Raw genomic sequence first — 22737 nt, 5'->3', positions numbered from 1 at the left:
GAGGTAGCTAAGACACATTTCTAAATACCCTATCTGAAAGCACTTAAATCTAATATTTCCATCAGAACTTTGGAGTTGGTCTCTCTTAAAACTCTGTGTAAAACTTAGCTGCCTATGTGGTCTTCAAATTGCTTCCTGAACAACATGGATTTACCAGGAAAGAAGGAGAATTTTGGTCTATTTCTTGTCTCTGTCTTTTGTGGGCCATTGATCAACTTCAGGCTGTTATATAGGATACATTCTCTGAGATGAGGTAAGACAGTTTAGTTACAAAAACAGCTATATGACTTATTATAGAAAATGCCAAGAACCAGAAAGATGAAAACAAAACTCACCCATGATCTCTCACCAGATAATTGCTTCTTAATATATTTTTGCTGTACTTTGTAACAGTCTTTATGATCACAAAAAAGTATTATATATTTTATATATATTGTATATTTTGCAAAATATTGTAAATATTGTATGTTTTACAAAAATGAGATCATAATGTTTTGAAAATTTAATGACATGAAAAAAATTAAATGTCTTGAAATTGTTGTAAGTGTTGCCTAGTGGGACCCATAGCCCACACTAAGGTCCAGCATACATTATCATTCCCTCTTAATAAACTGGTTGAGTGACCAGGGGTAAATAAATAAAGCAGGTACTTTCTGTGTGTGTGAGATCCAGGTTAGAGTCTTACACAGACCTTGATGGGCTGGAAGAGTTGTGTTGAAATCTGAAATGACCTTCACCCTGGTAGGTCTTCTGCAGCTCAGATCCTCAGTATCAGGCTGTGCCAGGGGAGAATTCGCTAATAAGCCATTTGTTATCAATACACTAATCTCTTCCAAGTACCAAACCCACAGAACTGTGCTAATGAGAACTCCTAACTTGCTTGCACATGACTGTGAAGATCTTTCCTCAGTAGGTTTCAGAAAGTGCTGAGAAGTCTCAACTGAGCAGTGTTCCAGGGGACGGGGGACAAGATTCTGGGCCACCATCTGCTTTACCAGGACACGCAAGTTCATCTGAGTGGTTGAGTCGGTAAGAATGCCTGCATTTTCTTGGAGGGAGGGATCTTGAATCATCTTGTCTCAGGGATCTTAATTACACCTGATTTTCTTAGCTTTGGAAACCCATTTTGCTAAAACACTAATTTTACTGTTGCAGTCCTGAAAAATAGGGGACCTCAGGGTGATATGGCAAGTGACATGCTACTGTATCATTACTGCCTTACCATTAACCTTGCAGGATTGTGTTAGAGTAAGTGGGAAGTATGTGAAAGTGTACAGTTCTTTGTTTTTAAAAATTTATATATTTATTTACTTTTGTGGTGAGTGGGCTTTCTCAAGTTGCGGTGAGCAGGGGCTACTCTCTAGTTGCACTGCATGGGCTTCTCATTGCAGTAGCTTCTCTTCTTGCAGAGCACGGGCTCTAGGGGCATTTGGGCTCAGGAGTTGCGGCTCATGGACTCTAGAGCACATGTGGCACATGCGCTTAGGTGCTCCACAGCGTGTGTGATCTTCCTGGGCCAGGGATCAAACTCATGTCCCCTGGCATTGGTAGGCAGATTTTTTACCACAGGACCACCATGCAAGTGTAACAGTCCTTTAAAATATAATCACTGGTTCAACTTTCCAAGGCACATTTATCTTTTGAAGAGAGTATGAGGCATTTGCTTTCATGTTTAAATTCAGATTTTAATAATTTTTAAAGGATAGTGTGTTGAAAAAAAATGGTAATATTGGGTTGGCCAAAAAGTTCATTTAGGTTTTTCTTTTCTTTTTTTTTTAAATTTTATTTTATTAGTTGGAGGCCAATTACTTCACAACATTTCAGTGGGTTTTGTCATACATTGACACGAATCAGCCATAGAGTTACACGTATTCCCCATCCCGATCCCCCCTCCCACCTCCCTCTCCACCCGATTCCTCTGGGTCCTCCCAGTGCACCAGGCCCGAGCACTCGTCTCATGCATCTCACCTGGGCTAGTGATTTGTTTCACCATAGATAATATACATGCTGTTCTTTTGAAACATCCCACCCTCACCTTCTCCCACAGAGTTCAAAAGTCTGTTCTGTACTTCTGTGTCTCTTTTTCTGTTTTGCATATAGGGTTATCATTACCATCTTTCTAAATTCCATATATATGTGTTAGTATGCTGTAATGTTCTTTATCTTTCTGGCTTACTTCACTCTGTATAATGGGCTCCAGTTTCATCCATCTCATTAGAACTGATTCAAATGAATTCTTTTTAACGGCTGAGTAATATTCCATGGTGTATATGTACCACAGCTTCCTTATCCATTCATCTGCTGATGGGCACCTAGGCCATTTAGGTTTTTCTATATGAACTTTTTGGCCAACCCAATATGTTGGTGGTAATTTTGGCAACTAAACAGAGTGGTGAAATATATGAGATATATCACTGTAATCTGCGTAAGAGGTAAACTCTAATGCCAAGTGCCATTGTTGATTTGTGTAAAAGGTCAGTGATGACAATTAGTTCAGTAGAGCAAAAGTAGCAAAAAAAAATAAATCTGTATACACACATTCATATACATATTTCATATTATGTCTATTATACAGGCTTTTACCATGTAGCCACATTTACACATGTGATCTGCATATACATGCTTTAAGGTTGAGGGGTCTAGCTGCCAGTCTGGACCATTTTTAATGGCCTTCTTTGTGCTATCTCAGCTAGCAGGAAGGCTCATAGCAACCAAAGCTTCAAGCAAGAACTAGGTTTACAATGTCTGAAGTCTGCTACTGAAAACAACAGCAACTGACTAGTAAACTTCTTTGAGTTATCAAAATTTTAGATGCACATGTTAGATGTGCTTTCTGACTCAGGGCTGACAGTGAAAGTTGTTTTGCCCTAAATTTGAAGATGTCTCTACTGGTCGTGTGTAAGACTGACCTCAGTGGTGATAAATGGTTGAGGAATGCCTACTAACAACCAACCAGGAAGTACAGGAAGATGTTTCAAGCTCTTCATCCACTCCCAGTTCAGCACTACCTCTGAAGTGTTTGCTGTCAGACTGATTATTAACCTTTAGTCCATGGGTTGCAAAATAAAATGATGACAAAGACCATATAGATACGGCTCACTGGGTACAGTGGCAGGTTGCAGAAGGGCTGCCTCATTGAAAGCGAACAGCGGCTACTAAGTTTTACAAAACTCTTGGCGCACAGGAATGCTGGCTCAGTGTTGCCATATATTATGGAATATTTTGAAAGGAAGCCTGAAATTTCCTATATTTGCAGGAAGCCTATAGTTGTAAATGTAGATTCTATTTTTACAGATAAATTGTCACCTCTATCTTTCATCTTGTTGATTAAGTCAAATTGAAATGAAAAATTGGGCCATAATAAACACAGCTGATTGTTGCCAATTTAGAGCTCTTGAGGGTAGCACCATCTTACCCAAGACTCGGGACTCCGGTCCCACCTTACTATGCAAGCTTCCTTAAGATTAAGAAAATAGACTCTGAAGTTCCCACCTTGGATTTGTGATTCTTGAATACTAGTCTCATATAAACTCTCTAAGGCCAGTGAGGAGCACAGAGCCTTTGCTATTTTAGAACCTAATTGATAAATGCTAACATTCTGAACACTTACTACATTCCATGTAACAAAGTATTACTGTCATCTCATTTTTATAAAAACTATACAATAGGTACTAAAATTATCATCGTCACATCCCTATTTACAGATAGGGAAACTGAGGCTCAGTGTCAGGCACAATTTCCCGGGGTCATCTAGTAAGTGGCAGATGTGAGACTTTAACTCTGACACCAGATCTCACAACCCAATTTGTAACCATATTATACTTTCTTCTGCAGCATTATGTGAATCTGTAGATTCTCTAGTCCCTCTGAGTTGTGATGAATTCCAGGCCTAAAATGTCTTCATGAATCAGTAAGGACATTTTCTGCTTTTGTTGCACACAATGGCATTATCTTTATCCTCATCCTTTGACTTGGGGTTTGCAAAATGTGTAGGATCCTTCCAATCACTGAAGAGAGAAATTTTACAAATGCCTGGCTTTAGATCAGAGATACCAATCTCCTTTTCCATGTTGTTTTCTATTCAGGTAGAAATCAAAAGTTAGGACAGGAGTTTTAAAGGCCAGAGTTATGTGTTTCACCTCCTTGGGGACAAGTTATTTAACCATGGCCACAAAGTATGGCCCTAACCACAGTCAGCTTTCTCACAAGTACAAGCCATGTGGGTACATCAGTTATCCTTGTGGGCAGAAATGCTTCAGCTTAGACCAATATACAGAGAGCACCATGGCTGTGAATGAAAGCATTATGATGTATCCTAGGAGTACATATAGGTTTTAGCTTTGTTGTCAATGCCAGATGATGGGTGGCAGCTTCCAGGATGAGCACTGTGCTGAAAAGTATTTGGAAACCCCATGTGAATTCATCAAAGAGTGCTGTAATTGATTGGTCATGGACCAATGGGGCCATGGGACATGGGACGTGGACCTAGAGGCATTCCTGGTACAATCTGTTCTATGAAAGAGCTAAGATATCTTAGCCTTTGCAGCTTGAAACCTGTGTATTTTGTTATTCTTTTACCTGTCTCTTTCACAGTTCTCCTTCTGACTCTGCTTTTCCTCAGAAAAAAATGGCCAAACGCACCTTTTCCGGCTTTGAAATATTCCTGATTTTCCTCCTCGTGTTGATGACGGGGATCACGGTGGCTCTTCTCAGTCTGTTGTTTATCACCAGTGGGACCATTGAAAATCACACAGGCAAGTATCGTGAGCACTCTTGGATGCTATTCCTAGCCTGTAGGAAATTTCTTCATTATGGGGAATACCAAGGCAAGAAACAGTGTCTGCTGATACTGCTGATAATAGGGCAGTTCACTGTGTACTTAGCACCAAGGGATGGTCATCTAACCTTTCCATTAGTTGCTCTTTATGCATTGATAGCAATTTTTATCAAGTTTACCTTTGCCCCCAAACAGCCAGGGTGGTGTTCTGACATGCACTTATTTGTCTGACTTTTCCATTGATCTAAGTACAGCTTAGGATTCTTCAAGGCCCAGGGACTCCTGAACCTCTTCTTTTTCTCTTTGCCTTCGTTCTGGCAACATCTTCTCCTGGGGGGCCAAAGGAGAAGGAAAGACCTGCTGAATGTCAATTAGTCTGTGAAACTTTAGAGAAGGGATCTTGAACTCAAATCCTATGAAGGTCAATCAAGTTCCATAAATGAGGGGAGGTGGCCCACGGTGGGGGGCAGGTGGCAGGTATTTCCAGTGAAGAGGGTCCACAGGCCCTCCTGAGTGCCAACTGTTTGTTGTCATGTTGTCACATGGACTCAACTCTCCTGAGTTTTCAATGAAAGCTAGAAATTGGGGGAGGCAGTTTAGACACCTTCTAGTTTTTTTTTAATGTTGGAAACTAATTTAGATTTGAAAACTATCTAGGCTCCATTTACAGGAAATACCAGGTCCATAGGTCTTTGATGGTGCCTTTTCTTTGATAGGTTATATACCTAATAAACCTGCCGAGATTTTCCTGCCAAGACAGTGCTTCTCAGCAGGAAAGCCATGACAGACAGTGTGTTGAAAAGCAGAGACATTACTCTGCCAACAAAGGCCCTATAGTCAAGACTCTGGTCTTCCCAATGGTCATGTATGGTTGTGAAAGCTGGACTGTAAAGAAGGCAGAGCACCAAAGAATTGATGACTTTGAACTGTGGTGCTGGAGAAGACTCCTGAGGGTTCCTTGGACAGCAAGGAGATCAAACCAGTCAATCTTAAGGGAAATTAACCCTAAATACTCATTGAAAGAACTGATGCTGAAGCTCCAGTATTTTGGTGATTTGATGTGCTCAGACAACTTGTTGGAAAAGTTCCTAATGCTGGGAAGAGGGCATCAGAGGATGAGATGGCTGGATAGCATCACTGATGCAATGGACATGAACTTGGGCAAACTTTGGGAGATGGTGAGGGACAGGGAGGCCTCTTATGCTGCAGTCCATAGGTTGCAAAGAGTCAGATGTGACTTGGTGACTGAACAACAATAACTAATAAACAGTACAAAAGACAGGTGGGGATTGAATGCTTTGACCAAAGTAAAGGGTGGGCTTTATTACCAAGAAGTTCATCTCTATCATCTTCCTAGATTCCAGAGATTGGAACTGACATATAAACACCACTGTGTATAAAGTAGATAACTAATGAGAACCTACTGTATAGCACAGGAAACTCTACTCAGTGCTCTGTGGTGACCTAAATAGGCAGGAAATCCAAAAAAGAGGGGATATATGTATACATACAGCTGATTCACTTTGCTGTATAGTAGAAACTAACACAACATTATAAAGCAAATGCATTCCAAAAAATGGGGGGCAGGGGGCGGAGAGAGGGCTGTCCTCAGCCAGTGGAGAAAGAGGCAGTGTTATTGAGCTCACTTTTCTCTTTTGCGGCCTCTTCTCTTTTCCAGCGTGTTCTCTACCTGTCTTCATATTTTGGATTCCCTGAAAACCCAGAGAAACGGATCCTCTTTTCTGGCAGTGGACAAGAATGAGTTTTATTGCTAGAAATGAAAGAATCCATAGGACTTAACCTAGTTTTTTGTTTTAAAATCAGAGAATCTAGAGTCTGAGGTTCAGAGAGGTTATAGTGAAAATACTGGCCACTATTTTCATTTTGTGTACAGGTGTGTTTAGTTGCTCAGTCATGTCCAGCTCTTTGCGACCCCATGGACTTTAGCCCACCAGGCTTTTCTGTTCATGGGATTCTCTAAGCAAGAATACTGGAGTGAGTTGTCATTTCATTCTCCAAGGAATTCCCAACCCAGGGATCAAGCCCAAATCTGCACTGCAGGCAGATAAAAGGAGAAATTTACATAGAATGCTTACCATAGCGGTTGTTGCGAAGCAATCCTTCCATAAACAATAACTTCTACGATGAAAATAGTAAGCATTCTATGTAAATTTCTCACTTAATTCCTACAAAACTCCCATAAAGTTAGGTGCTAGCCTTAGTACCATTTTAGACATCTGAAACTCCGAGATAGAAAATAAGCCCCTTGGCTATCATGATTAGATTTGGCGTTGGCCTGCAGCACGTTTCTATGTTGGTATCAGGGAGGCAGTAGCGAAGATGCCTATTTCCTTCCTTGCAATACTTGATGTTTTGTATAAAACTTGGGCTTATGGTTGGGAAGGCATGGATTCTAACTGCACTTAGAATGTGCATGAAAGAGCAGTTGATTCTAAGTTGGAGAATCTGATCGGGCACCTGATTCATCATATGCTTTCTATGGAAACTTGGTTAAATCATTTCTCTGGGTTTCAGTTTCCTTATAAGTAAAATGGAAGTGATTGGAAGATGTGATCTCTAAGCTTTCTTGAGTTCCAGAATTCTGGAACCCAGAAGTCTGCTGTTAATCTCTTGCCTAAGTACTTTCTGACCTCTGATGCATGTAACACTGACATGTGTTGCTTTGGCCAACCCTGGCTGTTGTCTGGGGTAGAAACAGACAAAATGAAATATATAAAATGTCTAAATATAAAACTGAAGCTATATGTCAGCCATTGTTCTAAATTTTGACCATGTATTAAGATATTAATTGTCAATAAACCCTAGTAAGTAGGAGATGATTTACGTTATGAGAAAGTTATGTTACTTTTATTCATAGATGAAAAAAGTTGGGGTAAAGTAGGTTAAGTCATTTATTCAGCTAGTAAAGGTAGAGTTAATTTTCAAACCCCAGTTGTTTCTGATATCTACCCTTTTAGTCTCTATCCCATTTTGCCTCCCTTATATTAGGGTGTGTGTGTGATGTTAATATAGGGTATATGTATTAGAGTGCATACCTGTATGGTGATATGAGAACAATTAACATAAGGTGGGACTGTGTTAACAAGTATCCAATAATCTAAGTTGCATTAAGAATAAAAGATCTAGGTTGCATTAAGAATAAAAGATCTAGAGCAGGGTAGAGAGAGTTGGGGTTACATTCTGGAGGTAAGGAGTTGAGCTGGATTTGGGTAGGATGGAAATGAACCACTCTAAACTGTAGTGGAGATTGACTGGTAAAACAGAGAGGAGTAAGGTCTCTGGATGGAGAGAATATTCGAACCCAGAGGCTGGGTTTAGTAGACTGTGGGCCAGGAACCTGGTGCCTGATTTGTTTGGCTGGAGTAGAAGTGCCAGGTGAGTGAATGAAGGGCTCCAATTTAACAGGAACAGCCAAGGGAGAAATTGAAGGACATTTGTCAGAGACCTTTATTGTTAGGCTGAAACATTTCTGATCCATGAAAAAGATCCTCCTTGGGATAATGATACAAACCAAGTTCCTGAGATGTTTCTCACAGTATATCTTGAATGTAAGAAAATATACAGAGATTCTTCCTTAGGAACCTGAATCTGTGTGTCCTAACTGAGGCCAAGTGCATGGGTTAAAATGTTGTTTCTTAAATATCTTATTTTGGTTTTTGATTCAGGTTCTCCATCCACCCAGGGCCCTCCAGCTACCCAGGGCTCTGCAGCCCCTCAAAACTCAACACCCCCCTGGGGCCCCACAACTACCCAGGCATCTCCAACACCCAGCACCCCAGAGCCTACTCTCTTTCAGAACTTCAGTGGCTACCATATTGGTGTTGGGCGAGCTGACTGCACAGGACAAGTATCAGATATCAATTTGGTAGGTAAATCATGGGATCCTTGAAGAGACTGTGAAACAAGTAATTGTATTATATAGTACCCTGCATTTACTCCTAATTGTTGTCTTAATCTCCTCCATTTGTATTGACTTCACTGCTGTCTAACATTTTAAATATTGTACTATAAAGAAGAGCGAACTTTTACTTAACCACAACTCTCTTGTAAACTCAACTGGCCCGTTTTTTATGAATGAAAGTGGCAGCGTGGGCAAACTCTGATACTACAGGGGATGGGCAGGTACCCCGAATGACTGAAGCAGGCCAATACAAGATAAATGCCTAGTGAGTCCTAAGTGTGGGGGGCAAGAGAAAGTGGTGGGGACTGTGGTATAACTAGAAAGTTTGAGTGGTTTTAGCTGATCATTGCCATGTAAGAGTGTGAAACTAGGGCTGCCTCACCTTATAGTTCTTTAAAGAGAAGCCAGGGCTTCCCTAGAGGCTCAGACAGATTAATAATCTGCCTGCAATGTGGGAGACTGGAGTTCGAACCCTGGGTTGGGAAGATACCCTGGAGAAGGGAATGGCTACCCACTCTAGTATTCTTGCCAGGAGAATTCCATGGACAGAGAAGCCTGGCGGGCTACAGTCCATGGAGTCACAAAGAGTTGGACATGACTGAAAGACAGAGAGAGAGAGAGAGAGTGAAAGAGTTTCTGGATTGAAAATCTGAGGACTTAAATCTCTCTGTTGGAGAAGGCAATGGCACCCCATTCCAGTACTCTTGCCTGGAAAATCCCATGGACAGAGGAGCCTGGTAGGCTGCAGTCCATGGGGTCGCTAAGAGTCGGACACAACTGAGCGACTTCACTTTCACTTTTTACTTTCATGCACTGGAGAAGGAAATGGCAACCCACTCCAGTGTTCTTGCCTGGAGAATCCCAGGGACGGGGAGCCAGGTGGGCTGCGGTCTTTGGGGTCGCACAGAGTTGGACACGACTGAAGCGACTTAGCAGTAGCAGCAGCAGTTGGAAAATGTAAGCAACTCTAGTTAAAACTGGAAATCTGGTGTGGGCCAACACTGAGTTAGCCAAGTAAAACCCTTTTCGGGGCCAGGGGTGGCCTGTGGGCTGCTGGCATGCAACCTCCTGGTGGTGATGTTAGACACACACTTCTAACTACCCTTTCCTAGGGAATCAGAGCATGAGATTTCCTGATAGGATTTTTTCCCCTCCAACCAAATAATCTTTAGATTCTAGAAATTATTCCTTGTTGTCCATTCTGAAAAGTGACTCTGGAATGTAAACTTTAAATGAGCACTTGCATGAGGGATAAGGCAAGCTGTAGAGAGACCATGCTGAAGACCTGGGTGCAGCTTTTATGGGTACACTTTGTGACATGGTGAAAGAAGGGGTTTAAGATTGATGTATTTGATGGGCTACAACATTGGGAAGGACAACATTGTAAAAGCCAGGGTGAGGTACCCTCAGTAAAGATAACTGTGTCCTAAAGAAACCATTTTCTTTAGGAAAAAAAAACCAAAAAACAAAAAACCACACACCAGACAACCAAAGTGAAGAGGACTTCAGTCTTCAGGGTTTTCCTAGAAATGTAGGATGATAGTCGAGGAAGTATTTTCTTCTGTAGTACCTTACATAGGCTGGAGAAAAGATCCTGTTTCAAAGAACAGAAAAACCCTGAAAGGTCCCCAGCATTATAACACAATTCCCAAGTCACGCCAGCTCCTGCCTTGCCCATAGACCAGCGAACAGCTTCTTCCACCCTGGCCATTACTTTGCCTCTTTCTACACAGAACAGTAAAGACTGTTTGTGTGTGTGTGATGTTGCCTTTACTCTTGAAAACACATGTCCTGTCTCAGAGCCACAGTGTCACGTGGATTGCTTTTCTTTGTCTTTCCTAAGTAGTCTCTTGTGTGGTTGTGCCTGGCTTCTGGTAGCAGGGGAATGAGAAGTGAGGAATGGTCTGATGCTCTCTTCCTCTTTAGATGGGCTACAGCAAAACTGGCCAGTATGCACGGGGCATCCTCACGAGGTTGTACAGTCGTGCGTTCATCATGGCGGAGCCGGATGGGTCCAATCGCGTAGTGTTCGTCAGCATCGACATAGGCATGGTATCCCAGCGACTCAGGCTGGAGGTAAGTGATTGGGGTGGGAAAGAGTTGCCGTGGTTTAAAGGCAAAGCCTGCAGGTGAATGTAAATAAGGAACTAAGCTCTCCTGGGTTTCTCACCCGGTGAATTTCCACTACCCTCAGGGTTATAAGCTCTTGACAATCCAGCTGATAATCAAGTGAGGAGGATGAACCTCATTATTCCATTCTAAGTCATCTTGGTCAGAACTTGCTTTCCATACTGCTGATGGCTTATCATCATTATTAATGCCAATATATTTCACAAGCTTCTTATGTCCCAGGTTACTTTCCTGTACACTCTGTCATTTAATCTTCCTTGTTAGAAGTCTGAGAGTGCCAGTTAATTACTAACCCTTCCCTCAAGCTTTTAGACAATTGAAAATAGTTGCGAGGAATGAAAGAGAATTCAAATGCAACTCTGAGATGAAATTGGCCATAAATTGCTGAAGCTAGGTGAAAGGCACACTGTACTATTCTGATGTGTACATATTTGAAGATGTCCATAATAAAATTTAGAAGATTACATTAGCCCTCTTAATCTCTAAACTGTGTTGCAGAATATCACAGGGCCTGTGATTTTCCCCCAATTTAGATCATGTTACCCCACTGTGGGAAAGATGGGCTCAGCAGCAAGGTACCTGGGCGTCCTGGGCAGGCAGCTTGTAAGATGCAAGGGGTAGAGGAGGGAGAGAGAAATAGTGATAGACGGAGGGACTTCCAAGTATGTCTCTCAGTCAATTTCTAGACCCTGATCCAATTATATTTTCTCCAGGGATCAGGACACAGAAAGAAAGTATACGCTCCATGTCTGCTCACATATTCACAAATGTGAGAAAGAGGAGAGTCTAGAACATCCAGAATGATGACCATCAAATGTCCACTATTCAGTGTCATGTTCTATCAACCTCACCAAATACTTGCTCCTCTTGTGTGAAAGGACTGTGTGAAGGAGCCAGGAAGAGGGATGACAAGAGAGCTTAAAAACATGTCTTCAGTGTCACCCACTTATGGGGAGTAGGATGGGAGCTTCTCACATCTGTGGAAACATAAGGAGCAGGGGATGCAGTGCTTTTCCAAGCCCTGCACTTAACACAACTATGAGGTGGGTCTGTTGTCGTCCCCAATTTATAGATAAAGAGAGTGAGTCTTAGAGAAGGTTGAGTAACTTTCTGAAGTTCACGCAGTCAGCAAATGGTAGAGCTGAATTCTGAACACATATATATGTCTGGTACCAGAGCCTACATTCTTAAAAGTGAGGTCATTCTCTTATCTTGGAGAGCATTGAGTTTTTGCAAGGCACTTTGTTGGTTACTTCAGGGGGCACACAGCTAAATGAATCATAAGCCTTGTTGATGAACTCACTACCTAGTCAGGGGATTAGAGGAAGGACTGTACCAGAAATACACAAATAACTTTAATTTATTGGAATGAAGGACAATGGTGCATTATAGATATCTATTCGTGAGTAATAAATAGCTCCCCCCAAGTAGGGACTTAATGGACATCTGTTATTTTATCTCATCATTCTGTTGATGAGGAATTCAGAGCTGACTTAGCTAGGTGGTTCTGAATTAAAGTAGTTGGCAGTCAAGGTGTTGGCAAAGGCTGCAGTCATCTCAAGATTCAGGTAGGCTAAAAGATCCACTTTCAGGATGATCCACTCTTGTGGCTACTGACAGTTTCCTCACTGTCCGTATCCTCATGACAGAGCAACTGGTCTCCCTTATAGTGAGTAGCTCAAAAGAGCAGTGGAAATGACACTTGAATGGGTAGAGTTTTATTTATTTAATATTTGTTGTTATTTATTTATTTGGCAGCACTGGGTCTTAGTTGTAGCATGTGAGATCTAATTTCCTGACCAGGAATCGAACCCAGGCCCCCTGCATTGGGAGCAAGGAGTCTTAGGCCCTAGGCCACCTGGGAAGTCCCTGAAAGAGTAGAATTGGTTGACTTGGGGGAGAAAGCTATCAAATCAAGGGAACAGCTTGATTTGTACATGTACAAATCATATACACAGAAACACAGGGAGAAATATAAATGGAAATATGCCTGGAAGATATGTTGGTCATAATTTGTAGGCCTCTGGAATGCTTGGTTGTTTATAATTCTAGGTGATGGAGATTCTTAGAAAACTTTTGCAAGGGAGTGGTGCAAGCACAGTTCTGCTTTGGAATGATTAATCAGATGGTGATGTTTGAGGTAGGTTGAAATAGACCAGCGCTAGAGGTGAAGACACACATTGGGAGTGTCCTTAAATTAACATCCAGGCTCTACTGATGAGACTTCAGTTGGGAAAACAGTAATCACACCAGGCATTTCAAACAGGGGATAAGGTATGGGGAGATTTTACAAGGTGTTATTATGTCATCTGACAGATTGGGAAACTGATTTTCAGAGTACCAAGTAACTTGTCTAAGGGTACTCAGCTAGGAACCCTCAGAACTGGGATTCAAACGCTGACATCTTCCTGCTGGAGAGTAGGGTCATAGCCACAGCACTATACTGTTTTTCTGAGGAATCAAAAATGGTTCTGATTGGGAAATGGTGGGATCATTAAGTCGAAAGAAGACTTCAAACTTCTGTGCTCTCCACACTCTACCTTTGGGGGTAGAGTATGGGGGGGATAGGGATTTAATGTGTTGGGTTAGAGACCACTATCCAGTCAATTGGAGAAGGCAATGGCACCCCACTCTAGTACTGTTGCCTGGAAAATCCCATGGATGGAGGAGCCTGGTGGGCTGCAGTCCATGGGGTTGCTAAGAGTCGGACATGACTGAGCGACTTCACTTTCACTTTCACTTTCATGCATTGGAGAAGGAAATGGCAACCCACTCCAGTGTTCTTGCCTGGAGAATCCCAGGGACGAGGGAGCCTGGTGGGTTGCCGTCTTTGGGGTCGCATAGAGTCGGACACAACTGAAGAGACTTAGCAGCAGCAGCATCCAGTCAATAGTGGGCACCATTTAACCATCTCTTCCAATTTTTACTTCCCCCTGCAATCTGAGACCCAGAGGAAAGACTTTGAAATGAACCCACTTACTTATCCCATTAATTCAAGGGGAAAGTGTGAAAAATAAATCTAACTAGACTAGTGCCATTAAGTTTATGATAACACCCGGTTTTAGTCAGGTTCTCAGTCTCACCTTTAAGAGTGATAACATTTGCAGCATGAAGAAAAGATTAAAGAAAAGATCTCCAAGCAGTGATGCTGGACAGGAGAACACAGTGATTTTTCTAGCTCTTTCCATGTCACGTTTCCAAGAGTGTCAGCAATAGGAAATGGAATGGAAACTGAAGTCAGACAATTGAGCTATAGACATTAATATAACTTTATAGGTCTATATAAAAATACTCCTCCTTTCATGAAGTAGGAAACATGCTACTTATAACGGTTATTGGCAGGCATTGTTAATAGATGATGGGGTCTTTAATTTTTTTCTTTTTCCCAGGAGTCTCACATGTCTGACTTCATCTCAGAGACTAAAGCTTAGGATAAGATTTCTGTGAGCTGTTTGTAGTCTTTTCGTTTTAAAATTTGAGATTCATGATTTCTATGTTTTTAAGAGCTTGATTATTGCATAGAATGTACTTAATGTAGTTAATTCTAAAAATCCTGTTACAGTTCATTAGAAATAAAAATGGGTGGGACATTAGAGTTTTAAAGTTGACTAACAGTTCTTTCTTTTCCACGACCTTCTTGCCTTGGTTACATAATTGTAAAATATCAGCTTCTATTTTTAATAAAATTTTTATTTTATATTGTGGTATAGCCAGTTAACAATGTTGTGATAGCTTCATGTGCACGGCAGAGCGACTCAGCCATACATATATACTTATCCATTTTCTGCTAAACTCTCCTCCCATCCAGGCTGCCACATGACGTTGAACAGAGCTCGCTTTGCTTTGAGTAGGTCTTTGTTGGTTATCCATTTTAAGTATAGCAGTGTAGAACATCAGCTTTTTACTTTGCTTAAGCTTTCATGTTGTCCATTCATTGATGGTTTCCCCTGCTCCCTACAGACGTTTCTTCTTCATGAAGCAGTAATAGTTACTGTGTAAAATAATATGTAAGAGTGATGAAGAGTTGGGCTGAAATTAGAATCAAACAGAAAGAATATGGAGCCTTATTGGGTTGGAGAATGTGGGCTTGTAATGTTGGTCTTTATTGTTGTTGTTAAGTCACTAAATTGTGTCCTACTCTTTGCGACCCCATGGACTGTCCATGGGGTTCTCCTGGCAAGAATACTGGAGTGGTTTGCCATTTCCTTCTCCAGGGAATCTGCAGATCAGGGATTAAAGCTGTGTCTCCTGCATTGGCACACAGTGCAGATTCTTTACCACTGAGCCACCAGGGAAGTCCAGTGTTGGTCTAATTCCTTTCTATTTCCTTTCCACATTTTCCTGGTATTGCTTACATGGATGTGGTAAATCTAGCAATCAGTATTTGGGACATGGAGAGGTTAAGGAGACCAGATGGTTTGTGATATCTCTTCCTAATTCAATGACCACATGACTAGAATGAGGGTGGTGGAGCTCTTTACCTAAAATAGAAGAAGTTAAATGGATGTGTTTATGTAGGTTCAGTGGGTAACACACCAGTTGCTGCTGCTTCTTTATGTACCCGTGGTGTGCTGGAACTGGCTTGTACCACCTCGTGAGGATTGATTGTCAAATATTTAGAAACTCTGTGAACTGGTGGTTAAACTTTTGGTACCTTGAAATTTACTATGGTGAGAGTATTTACATCATGGAAATTGGCAGATGATACAAATAAGGGTTTTCCTTTCTCTTTCAGAGAAACTGTTTATCAGCATGCTACTGCCTATACCATACTCAAAATGGACAGCACTACTAATAAAAAAGGCACTCTTTTGGGTCTTCCCTGATGGTCCAGTGGTTAAGATTCTGTGCTTCCCTTGCAGGGGGCTTGGGTTTGATCCCTGGTCAGTGAACTAAGATCCTACATGCCCTATGACATGCCACCCCCACCCCAAAGGTACTCCTTTTTGCTAAGCCCAGATTTGGATTCAGAATCCTTCTCCCCATACTACTTCTGATAGCAGCCACGCACAAACAGGACTAAATGCATGAGATAAGCAGTATTTGCCAGCTCTGACATAAATGAGTTTTCACTATTGTCCCTGGTATTAGGTTATGGTATCTTACATCGAGGAAGGTTGCTTTGGGATTGACACTTTTGCTGGAACATTTTAATAAGTTTTGACACAAAAAGATCAAAACATATTTCACAAGCAGCCACAGTGATATCAAACTTTATATTGGAGATGTTTAAAGCAAAACTAGAAATAGGTATTCAGCACTAATGCAGTATTTCAAAGTCAATTGTAATTTATGTCGGAGAGTGTTTTGCCTATGTTCTCCTCTAGGAGTTTTATAGTTTCTGGTCTTACATTTAGATCTTTAATCCATTTTGAGTTTATTTTTGTGTATGGTGTTAGAAAGTGTTCTAGTTTCATTCTTTTACAAGTGGTTGACCAGTTTTCCCAGCACCACTTGTTAAAGAGATTGTCTTTTTTCCATTGTATATCCTTGCCTCCTTTGTCAAAGATGAGGTGACCAAGATCTTCTATGACCCACCTCCCAGAATATTGGAAATAAAAGCAAAAATAAACAAATGGGACCTAATGAAAATTAAAAGCTTTTGCACAACAAAGGAAACTATAAGTAAGGTGAAAAGACAGCCCTCAGATTGGGAGAAAATAATAACAAATGAGGAAACAGACAAAGGATTAATCTCAAAAATATACAAGCAACTCCTGAAGCTCAATTCCAGAAAAATAAACGACCCAATCAAAAAATGGGCGAAAGAACTAAACAGACATTTCTCCAAAGAAGACATACAGATGGCTAACAAACACATGAAAAGATGCTCAACATCACTCATCATCAGAGAAATGCAAATCAAAACCACAATGAGGTACCATTACACGCCAGTCAGGATGGCTGCTATCCAAAAGTCTACAAGCAATAAATGCTGGAGAGGGTGTGGAGAAAAGGGAACCCTCTTACACTGTTGGTGGGAATGCAAACTAGTACAGCCACTATGGAAAACAGTGTGGAGATTTCTTAAAAAACTGGAAATAGAACTGCCATATGACCCAGCAATACCACTTCTAGGCATACACACTGAGGAATCCAGATCTGAAAGAGACACGTGCACCCCAATGTTCATCGCAGCACTGTTTATAATAGCCAGGACATGGAAGCAACCCAGATGCCCATCAACAGATGAATGGATAAGGAAGCTGTGGTACATATACACCATGGAATATTACTCAGCCGTTAAAAAGAATTCATTTGAATCAGTTCTAATGAGATGGATGAAACTGGAGCCCATTATACAGAGTGAAGTAAGCCAGAAAGATAAAGAACATTACAGTATACTAACACATATATACGGAATTTAGATAGATGGTGGCGATAACCCTATATGCAAAACAGAAAAAGAGACACAGAAGTACAGAACAGACTTTTGAACTCTGGGGGAGAACGTGAGGGTGGGATGTTTTGAAAGAACAGCATGTATACTATCTATGGTGAAACGGACCACCAGCCCAGGTGGGATACATGAGTCAGGTGCTCGGGCCTGGTGCACTGGGAGGACCCTGAGGAGTCGGGTGGGGAGGGAGGTGGGAGGGGGGATCGGGATGGGGAATACGTGTAACTATATGGCTGATTCATGCCAATGTATGACAAAACCCACTGAAATGTTGTAAAGTGATTGGCCTCCAACTAATAAAATAATATTTAAAAAAAAAAAAAAAACAAAGTCAATTGTACTTCAATAAAAAGAGACATTTTAGCCAAAAAGAGAGAGAGAGAGAAATAGGTACTTGGCAACATCACTAATTTTCTGTTGTTTTCTTGATGTGTGTATATCCTCCAAAGACATTAATTATTTACTATTTCTTTGGATGTTCATTGACTAATTCAGTGAACATTTACTGACTCTTTGAATTAGGTATCTACTGCTGTGCAGTTAGTCATCAGAAAACTCAGTGGCTTAAAGTAACAATAATTATGTATTATTGCTCAGGATTTTGGTGAATGGCTGTGTTGGGTGAGTTTGACTTGTGTTAGAACCACAGCCACATATCATTACTTTTGTATCATGAGGTTTAACTCAAGATATTGGCTGTGACTTCAAGTGTTTGAAGCTGGTCTGAGGCTGAAGGATCACCTTCTATGGTTGCTCACCAATGGCTAGGAAGTTAGTGATGACATGATGATTCCTTTCCCCACGCACCTACCCACAGGGATGCTGGGGTGTTCTCAGGTCATAGCAGGCGGTCTTCCCCAGACCAATAAGTGTAAGTGTCTGCGTCTGGGAATACTGAGTTCTTCACTTTGGGAAATGAGACAGTGAAGAGGCTTTTCCCGTGTCTGTTCACTGCTCCCAGGGTGCTTGCCCCCCCCCAACTCCGGTATTGCATGACCATCTTGCTCTCTTTGGTTAAGCCTCTGATGAAAGGCAACATCTGTGGAAAGATCTTTCCTCACTAATGCCTATCACGTTCTTTTTCCTTACCTAACAATATTTTTTCTTAGCATTTATCACTCTGTAATGGAATATTACATATTTATCTTTCCCTAACTAGAATAAAAACTTTTTCAGGGTAGGGACCTTGTATATCCCTAGTGCTTAGAACAGTGTCTGGACAATGAACTGGTGAGAGTACTAGGTCTATAGGTAGACTTGGATCTAGACTCTGACTCTGCTATTTGTTATATTACCAGGCAACTTATTTTACATCTGGACACATCAATGTTCTTAGCTAAAAGATAAGATTAAAAATACCTACCTCTTGGTGGTGTTATAAAGATTTTTAAATGGCATGATGTAATACCTAGCATTGTGCCTGCACATGGGAAGAATCTATAAAATGTTAGCAATTGCAATTATGGTTGATGTCATTGTTACTGAGATGATAAACTCAAGCATAGAGTGAAAGGTCACTTAACAGGGGTGTCCAGCTCAGTGATTAGTCTCATCAGAGCTTTTTCTCAGGCTAAGCACCTGTGTTATTCCTTCTTAGTTCTGATTGTTCTTTTCTTCTTCAAGGTCCTGAGCAGGCTGCAGAATAAATACGGCTCCCTGTACAGAAGAGACAACGTTATTCTGAGTGGCACACATACACACTCGGGTCCAGCAGGATATTTCCAGTACACAACGTTTGTAATTGCCAGTGAAGGATTTAGCAATCGAACTTTTGAGTACATGGTCACTGGCATTGTGCAGGTAGGCAAGGGAACTTAAAGGCAACTGTTGTTTAGCATTGCTTACAGCACCTTAGGAGATCTTATGTATGTATCTCTTATGATACAAAGAGTCCTTATGATACAAAGAGATCTTATGTATGTATCTCTTATGATACAAAGAGTCCCTATAGGATCTCGGATACCGGCGCAGAATGACACCAGCTCTGTGGCTCTCCAACTTTCATCTCATAGCAGGGATAAGTTGGAGACAAAAGAAATTGTCCACAGTGCTCTTCTATTTATACCAACTAAGTTCTTATGCCCACTAGGATTTCTAACTTTACAACCTTTTTTTTTTTTTTTAACCCATAGAGCATTGAGATAGCACACACAAATATGAAACCAGGCAAAATCTTTATCAATAAAGGGACTGTGGATGGTGCACAGATCAACCGAAGTCCTACTTCTTACCTTCGGAATCCACAGTCAGAGAGAGCAAGGTGAGGGGGCCAGTTATCGGAATGAAATGCATGTGCTTTCCCTAAGGAACTATCAACAAAATCTAAGAACAGGGTTGTTAGTTGATGGATATGGTGAGAGCCTGAAGGAGTATTAAGGCTGAAATAATTTAAAAGCTGTCTATAATCTAAGACAATCAGAAATAAAATGAGACTGTAGAAGCATAGAAAAACCTGTGTACACATCTTCCTACTTTGCTGGCTGTGGGAATTGGATGTGAATGTTTGAAGGACTCTAGGCTTTCAAATCAGGTGCAACTGTGGTCTTGTCTTAGCTTTATCACTTTGTAGTTGTGTGACCTTTATTGATTTACTTAAATCTTAATTTATTGGCTCTCAGCTTCTCATCTGTAAAATGCAAAAATATGCATAACATATATTTGTTCAATTAATGAATAGCTCTTTTTATTACATTTTTCAGAAGAAATCATTTTAGTCCAGGGGAATGTAGCAAGATAGATAAGGTAAAAGAATAAAGAATTTGGCGTGAAGAGCAAGCCATAAAACTGACATAATTGAATGGGGCAACTTAAGAAAGGTCATTATTTAAAAATTTTTTTAATGTGATAAACTGGGTTTATGACAGAAGAGAAGTACTTGGCTACTATGGCAGAATAAAATCATATCTCACTTCAACCTGAAATTTTTATTTGTTTACTTTTTTTTTGATAGATTTCAAAGGAGTTGATTTTTAGAAAATATACTCTGATTTCCCTCCGAAGGACATAAAAGAACCCTTTAAATTGTAGGTCAGGCATGCTTTTGAGTTTGCACATTACCTGCTATTTTTAAGAGATTTCACTAAAACTTGATACAAGTAGAAATTTCAAAGACTAATCCTTTCCATAAGAAATAATATATGTTATATAATATTGCAGATATTATATAAAAACATACATTTCATCTCCAGTTATCTGACCTTTGCCCCTAACTTTAGTCACAGTTGCAAACATTTCTTTAGCTAAGAAATAAGACCCCGGATGCAGTTTGTAGGATTACAAGTATCAGGGAACCTTGCTTACTGAGAGTCATTTTGGTTTTTGTGTCAGCTTCTGCTTTGTCACACACAATGGCCAGGCTCTAACCTAGAACTCACTGTTTGTTTATTTTGCTGACTAGGTATTCTTCAAATACAGACAAGGAAATGGTGCTCTTGAAAATGGTGGATTTGAATGGAGAAGAGCTGGGTCTTATCAGGTACTCTGTTTATTTATTTTTTAAAAAAAATTCTGTTTGGATACATTTCTTTATATTACAGAGAGGGAAAAAAGAGACTGGAATAGTGTCAGCAGAGGCTAAGAATAAGCTGAGTGGTTGAGTTGGAGATAGGATCCAGCCATGGGCCCTTGGGTGTGGTTCTCAGCATCCCGGGTCTAATAAAAGGATTATGTGGATGAGGGATCTGAGTGAAGGAGTTTAACACAGTGTCTGACATAGGATGGACTCAGTAAATGCTAGTGGTTATTACTGTATCAAGATCTCATGTGGAGGTGATTATTACTTTATCAAGATATCATGTATTAGATAGAGGACAATGATCTCTTGGAAATGAGAAAACAGTCTGACCAACCTGGCACGTGACTATGAGTTTGAAATTATTGACCTGTGTTTTTCTAAAAGGAATAAGTTAAGTCTAATGCAGTACAATGCCAATTAGTGATGAAAGCAGAACTGAGACCACCTAATAGAAGCAAATGAGGTAAAATTACCACTTGGCAGAGATTTTAGGCCCCATTTTATATGTAAGAAAATACATGGATTTTGTTTTCTTTGAAAATAAGACATTTGTATTCCTGTGATTTCGGTTGCTGTAACTGAACGGACTAAGGTGTTGCCTGGGTGGGTAACAGTCCCAGACACTTTGTCCAGTGGACTTCCAGATTGATGCACGAATGCCCTGAGGACGTGGATGATAGCTCATGGGTGTGAGAGTCAAATGGCTGGGGTTCACTCTGGACTCTGGTTCTTAGTGGCTGTGTGACTTTGGTCAAGTTTCTTAGCTTCTCTGTGTCTGTTTTCTTACTCTAAAATTGAGGGATAAAATGAGTCCTTAAATACTGATAATAACTTCATAAAGGAAGTAGAGATCTATCAGGGAGGATTATAAAATATCTATGAAAGTGAAATATCTGTGAAAGTTTCTGTGTGAGTAAAATTAAGTAACTTAAAAGTAATAAGAGGTGAAGAAAAATATGAAAGATTATGTTTAGTCAGTTCAGATACTAGAGTTGGTCCTAACTGCATGGAGAACACATCATGGCAAGGAGTTCACATTTCAGTCTTAGGTACAGGTTTTCAGATTTGAATTCAAGCCCAAGCCCTGTCTCTTACTAACCCTGTGTCCTGGGGAAAGTAATTTATCTGCTTATATGTCAACTATCCTGTTTGAAAATGAGAATAGTAATACCTCTTAGGATTATTTGAAGATTAAATGAGAAAATGCATGCAAAACTCTAGTTCTGTGTCTGGCATAGAAAGAATTTAATAATTTTAGCTGAAAGGTAAGAAGTAAATAATACAGTACCTCTTCTGAAAATTCCATTATTGGCATATTGGTATGCTTGAACTTCTTAGCATTGGAGTTAGTTCTTTGGAGTTAAAGTGAGGTTACTAAAAATTCCTTGATAAAATAAACATTATTATTATGGGTTGATGTAACAGAATTCATTCTTTGAGTACAGTTAATTCATCTATTGATTAGTTGCCACCCAGCATTTAACACAGTAGTCTTCATAAATGTCAGACATGCAATTATGTTCTTGAGGTATATTATTATGAATCAAACATAGACCCTATCTTTAAGAGTCTTACAGGCTAGTGGGATGGTTAGGGCTGGAGAAAGAGACAGAGACAGACAGACAAGGAATCATAATGTAAATCAGATGGTTGTCAGTGCTATCACCTGGAACTGAGCTCTACCTGGGAGCTTAGTGGAAGGCTTCAAGGAGGAAATGACATTTGAACTGTACTTGAAGGAGCCATGAGATTTCTCAGGGGGCCATGAGATTTCTCAGGGGGCCATGAGAAAACTGCATTATGAGGCCAGAGTATGAGCTTAGGTCAGGAAGTGGGTGAGAGATGAATCTGGAAGGGTAAGCTACCTCTTAATTTTTGAGTACTTTCGTGGGGAATTTGGTTAGGAGACAGTCAGGGAGAACATGTATGTATGGCTAGTTAGATGAAAAATCTCCAAATTTGTTAGAAAAAGAAGATGCCTTTTCCATTATAGT

General features: G+C 40.5%; 1 protein-coding gene across 1 annotated transcript in view; it reads left to right on the top strand.

Annotated features, from left to right (window-relative positions):
• Window positions 1-964: 964 nt before the first annotated feature.
• Window positions 965-22737, top strand: part of LOC136158206 (putative neutral ceramidase C) — a 63472-nt gene continuing 41699 nt past the window's right edge. The window contains exons 1-8 of the mRNA XM_065919991.1: window positions 965-1029; window positions 4622-4754; window positions 5357-5371; window positions 8464-8663; window positions 10626-10775; window positions 18853-19029; window positions 19362-19489; window positions 20627-20704. Coding sequence (XP_065776063.1) covers window positions 4628-4754; window positions 5357-5371; window positions 8464-8663; window positions 10626-10775; window positions 18853-19029; window positions 19362-19489; window positions 20627-20704 — 875 coding nt within the window. The 5' untranslated portion in view covers window positions 965-1029; window positions 4622-4627. The remainder of the gene's footprint in view (window positions 1030-4621; window positions 4755-5356; window positions 5372-8463; window positions 8664-10625; window positions 10776-18852; window positions 19030-19361; window positions 19490-20626; window positions 20705-22737) is intronic.

Source organism: Muntiacus reevesi, chromosome 2 (assembly GCF_963930625.1).
Source record: "Muntiacus reevesi chromosome 2, mMunRee1.1, whole genome shotgun sequence".
NCBI classification, from domain to species: Eukaryota; Metazoa; Chordata; class Mammalia; order Artiodactyla; family Cervidae; genus Muntiacus; species Muntiacus reevesi.
The sequence above is the reverse complement of the archived record's forward strand: the minus strand, read 5'-3'. Positions and strand labels throughout refer to the sequence as shown.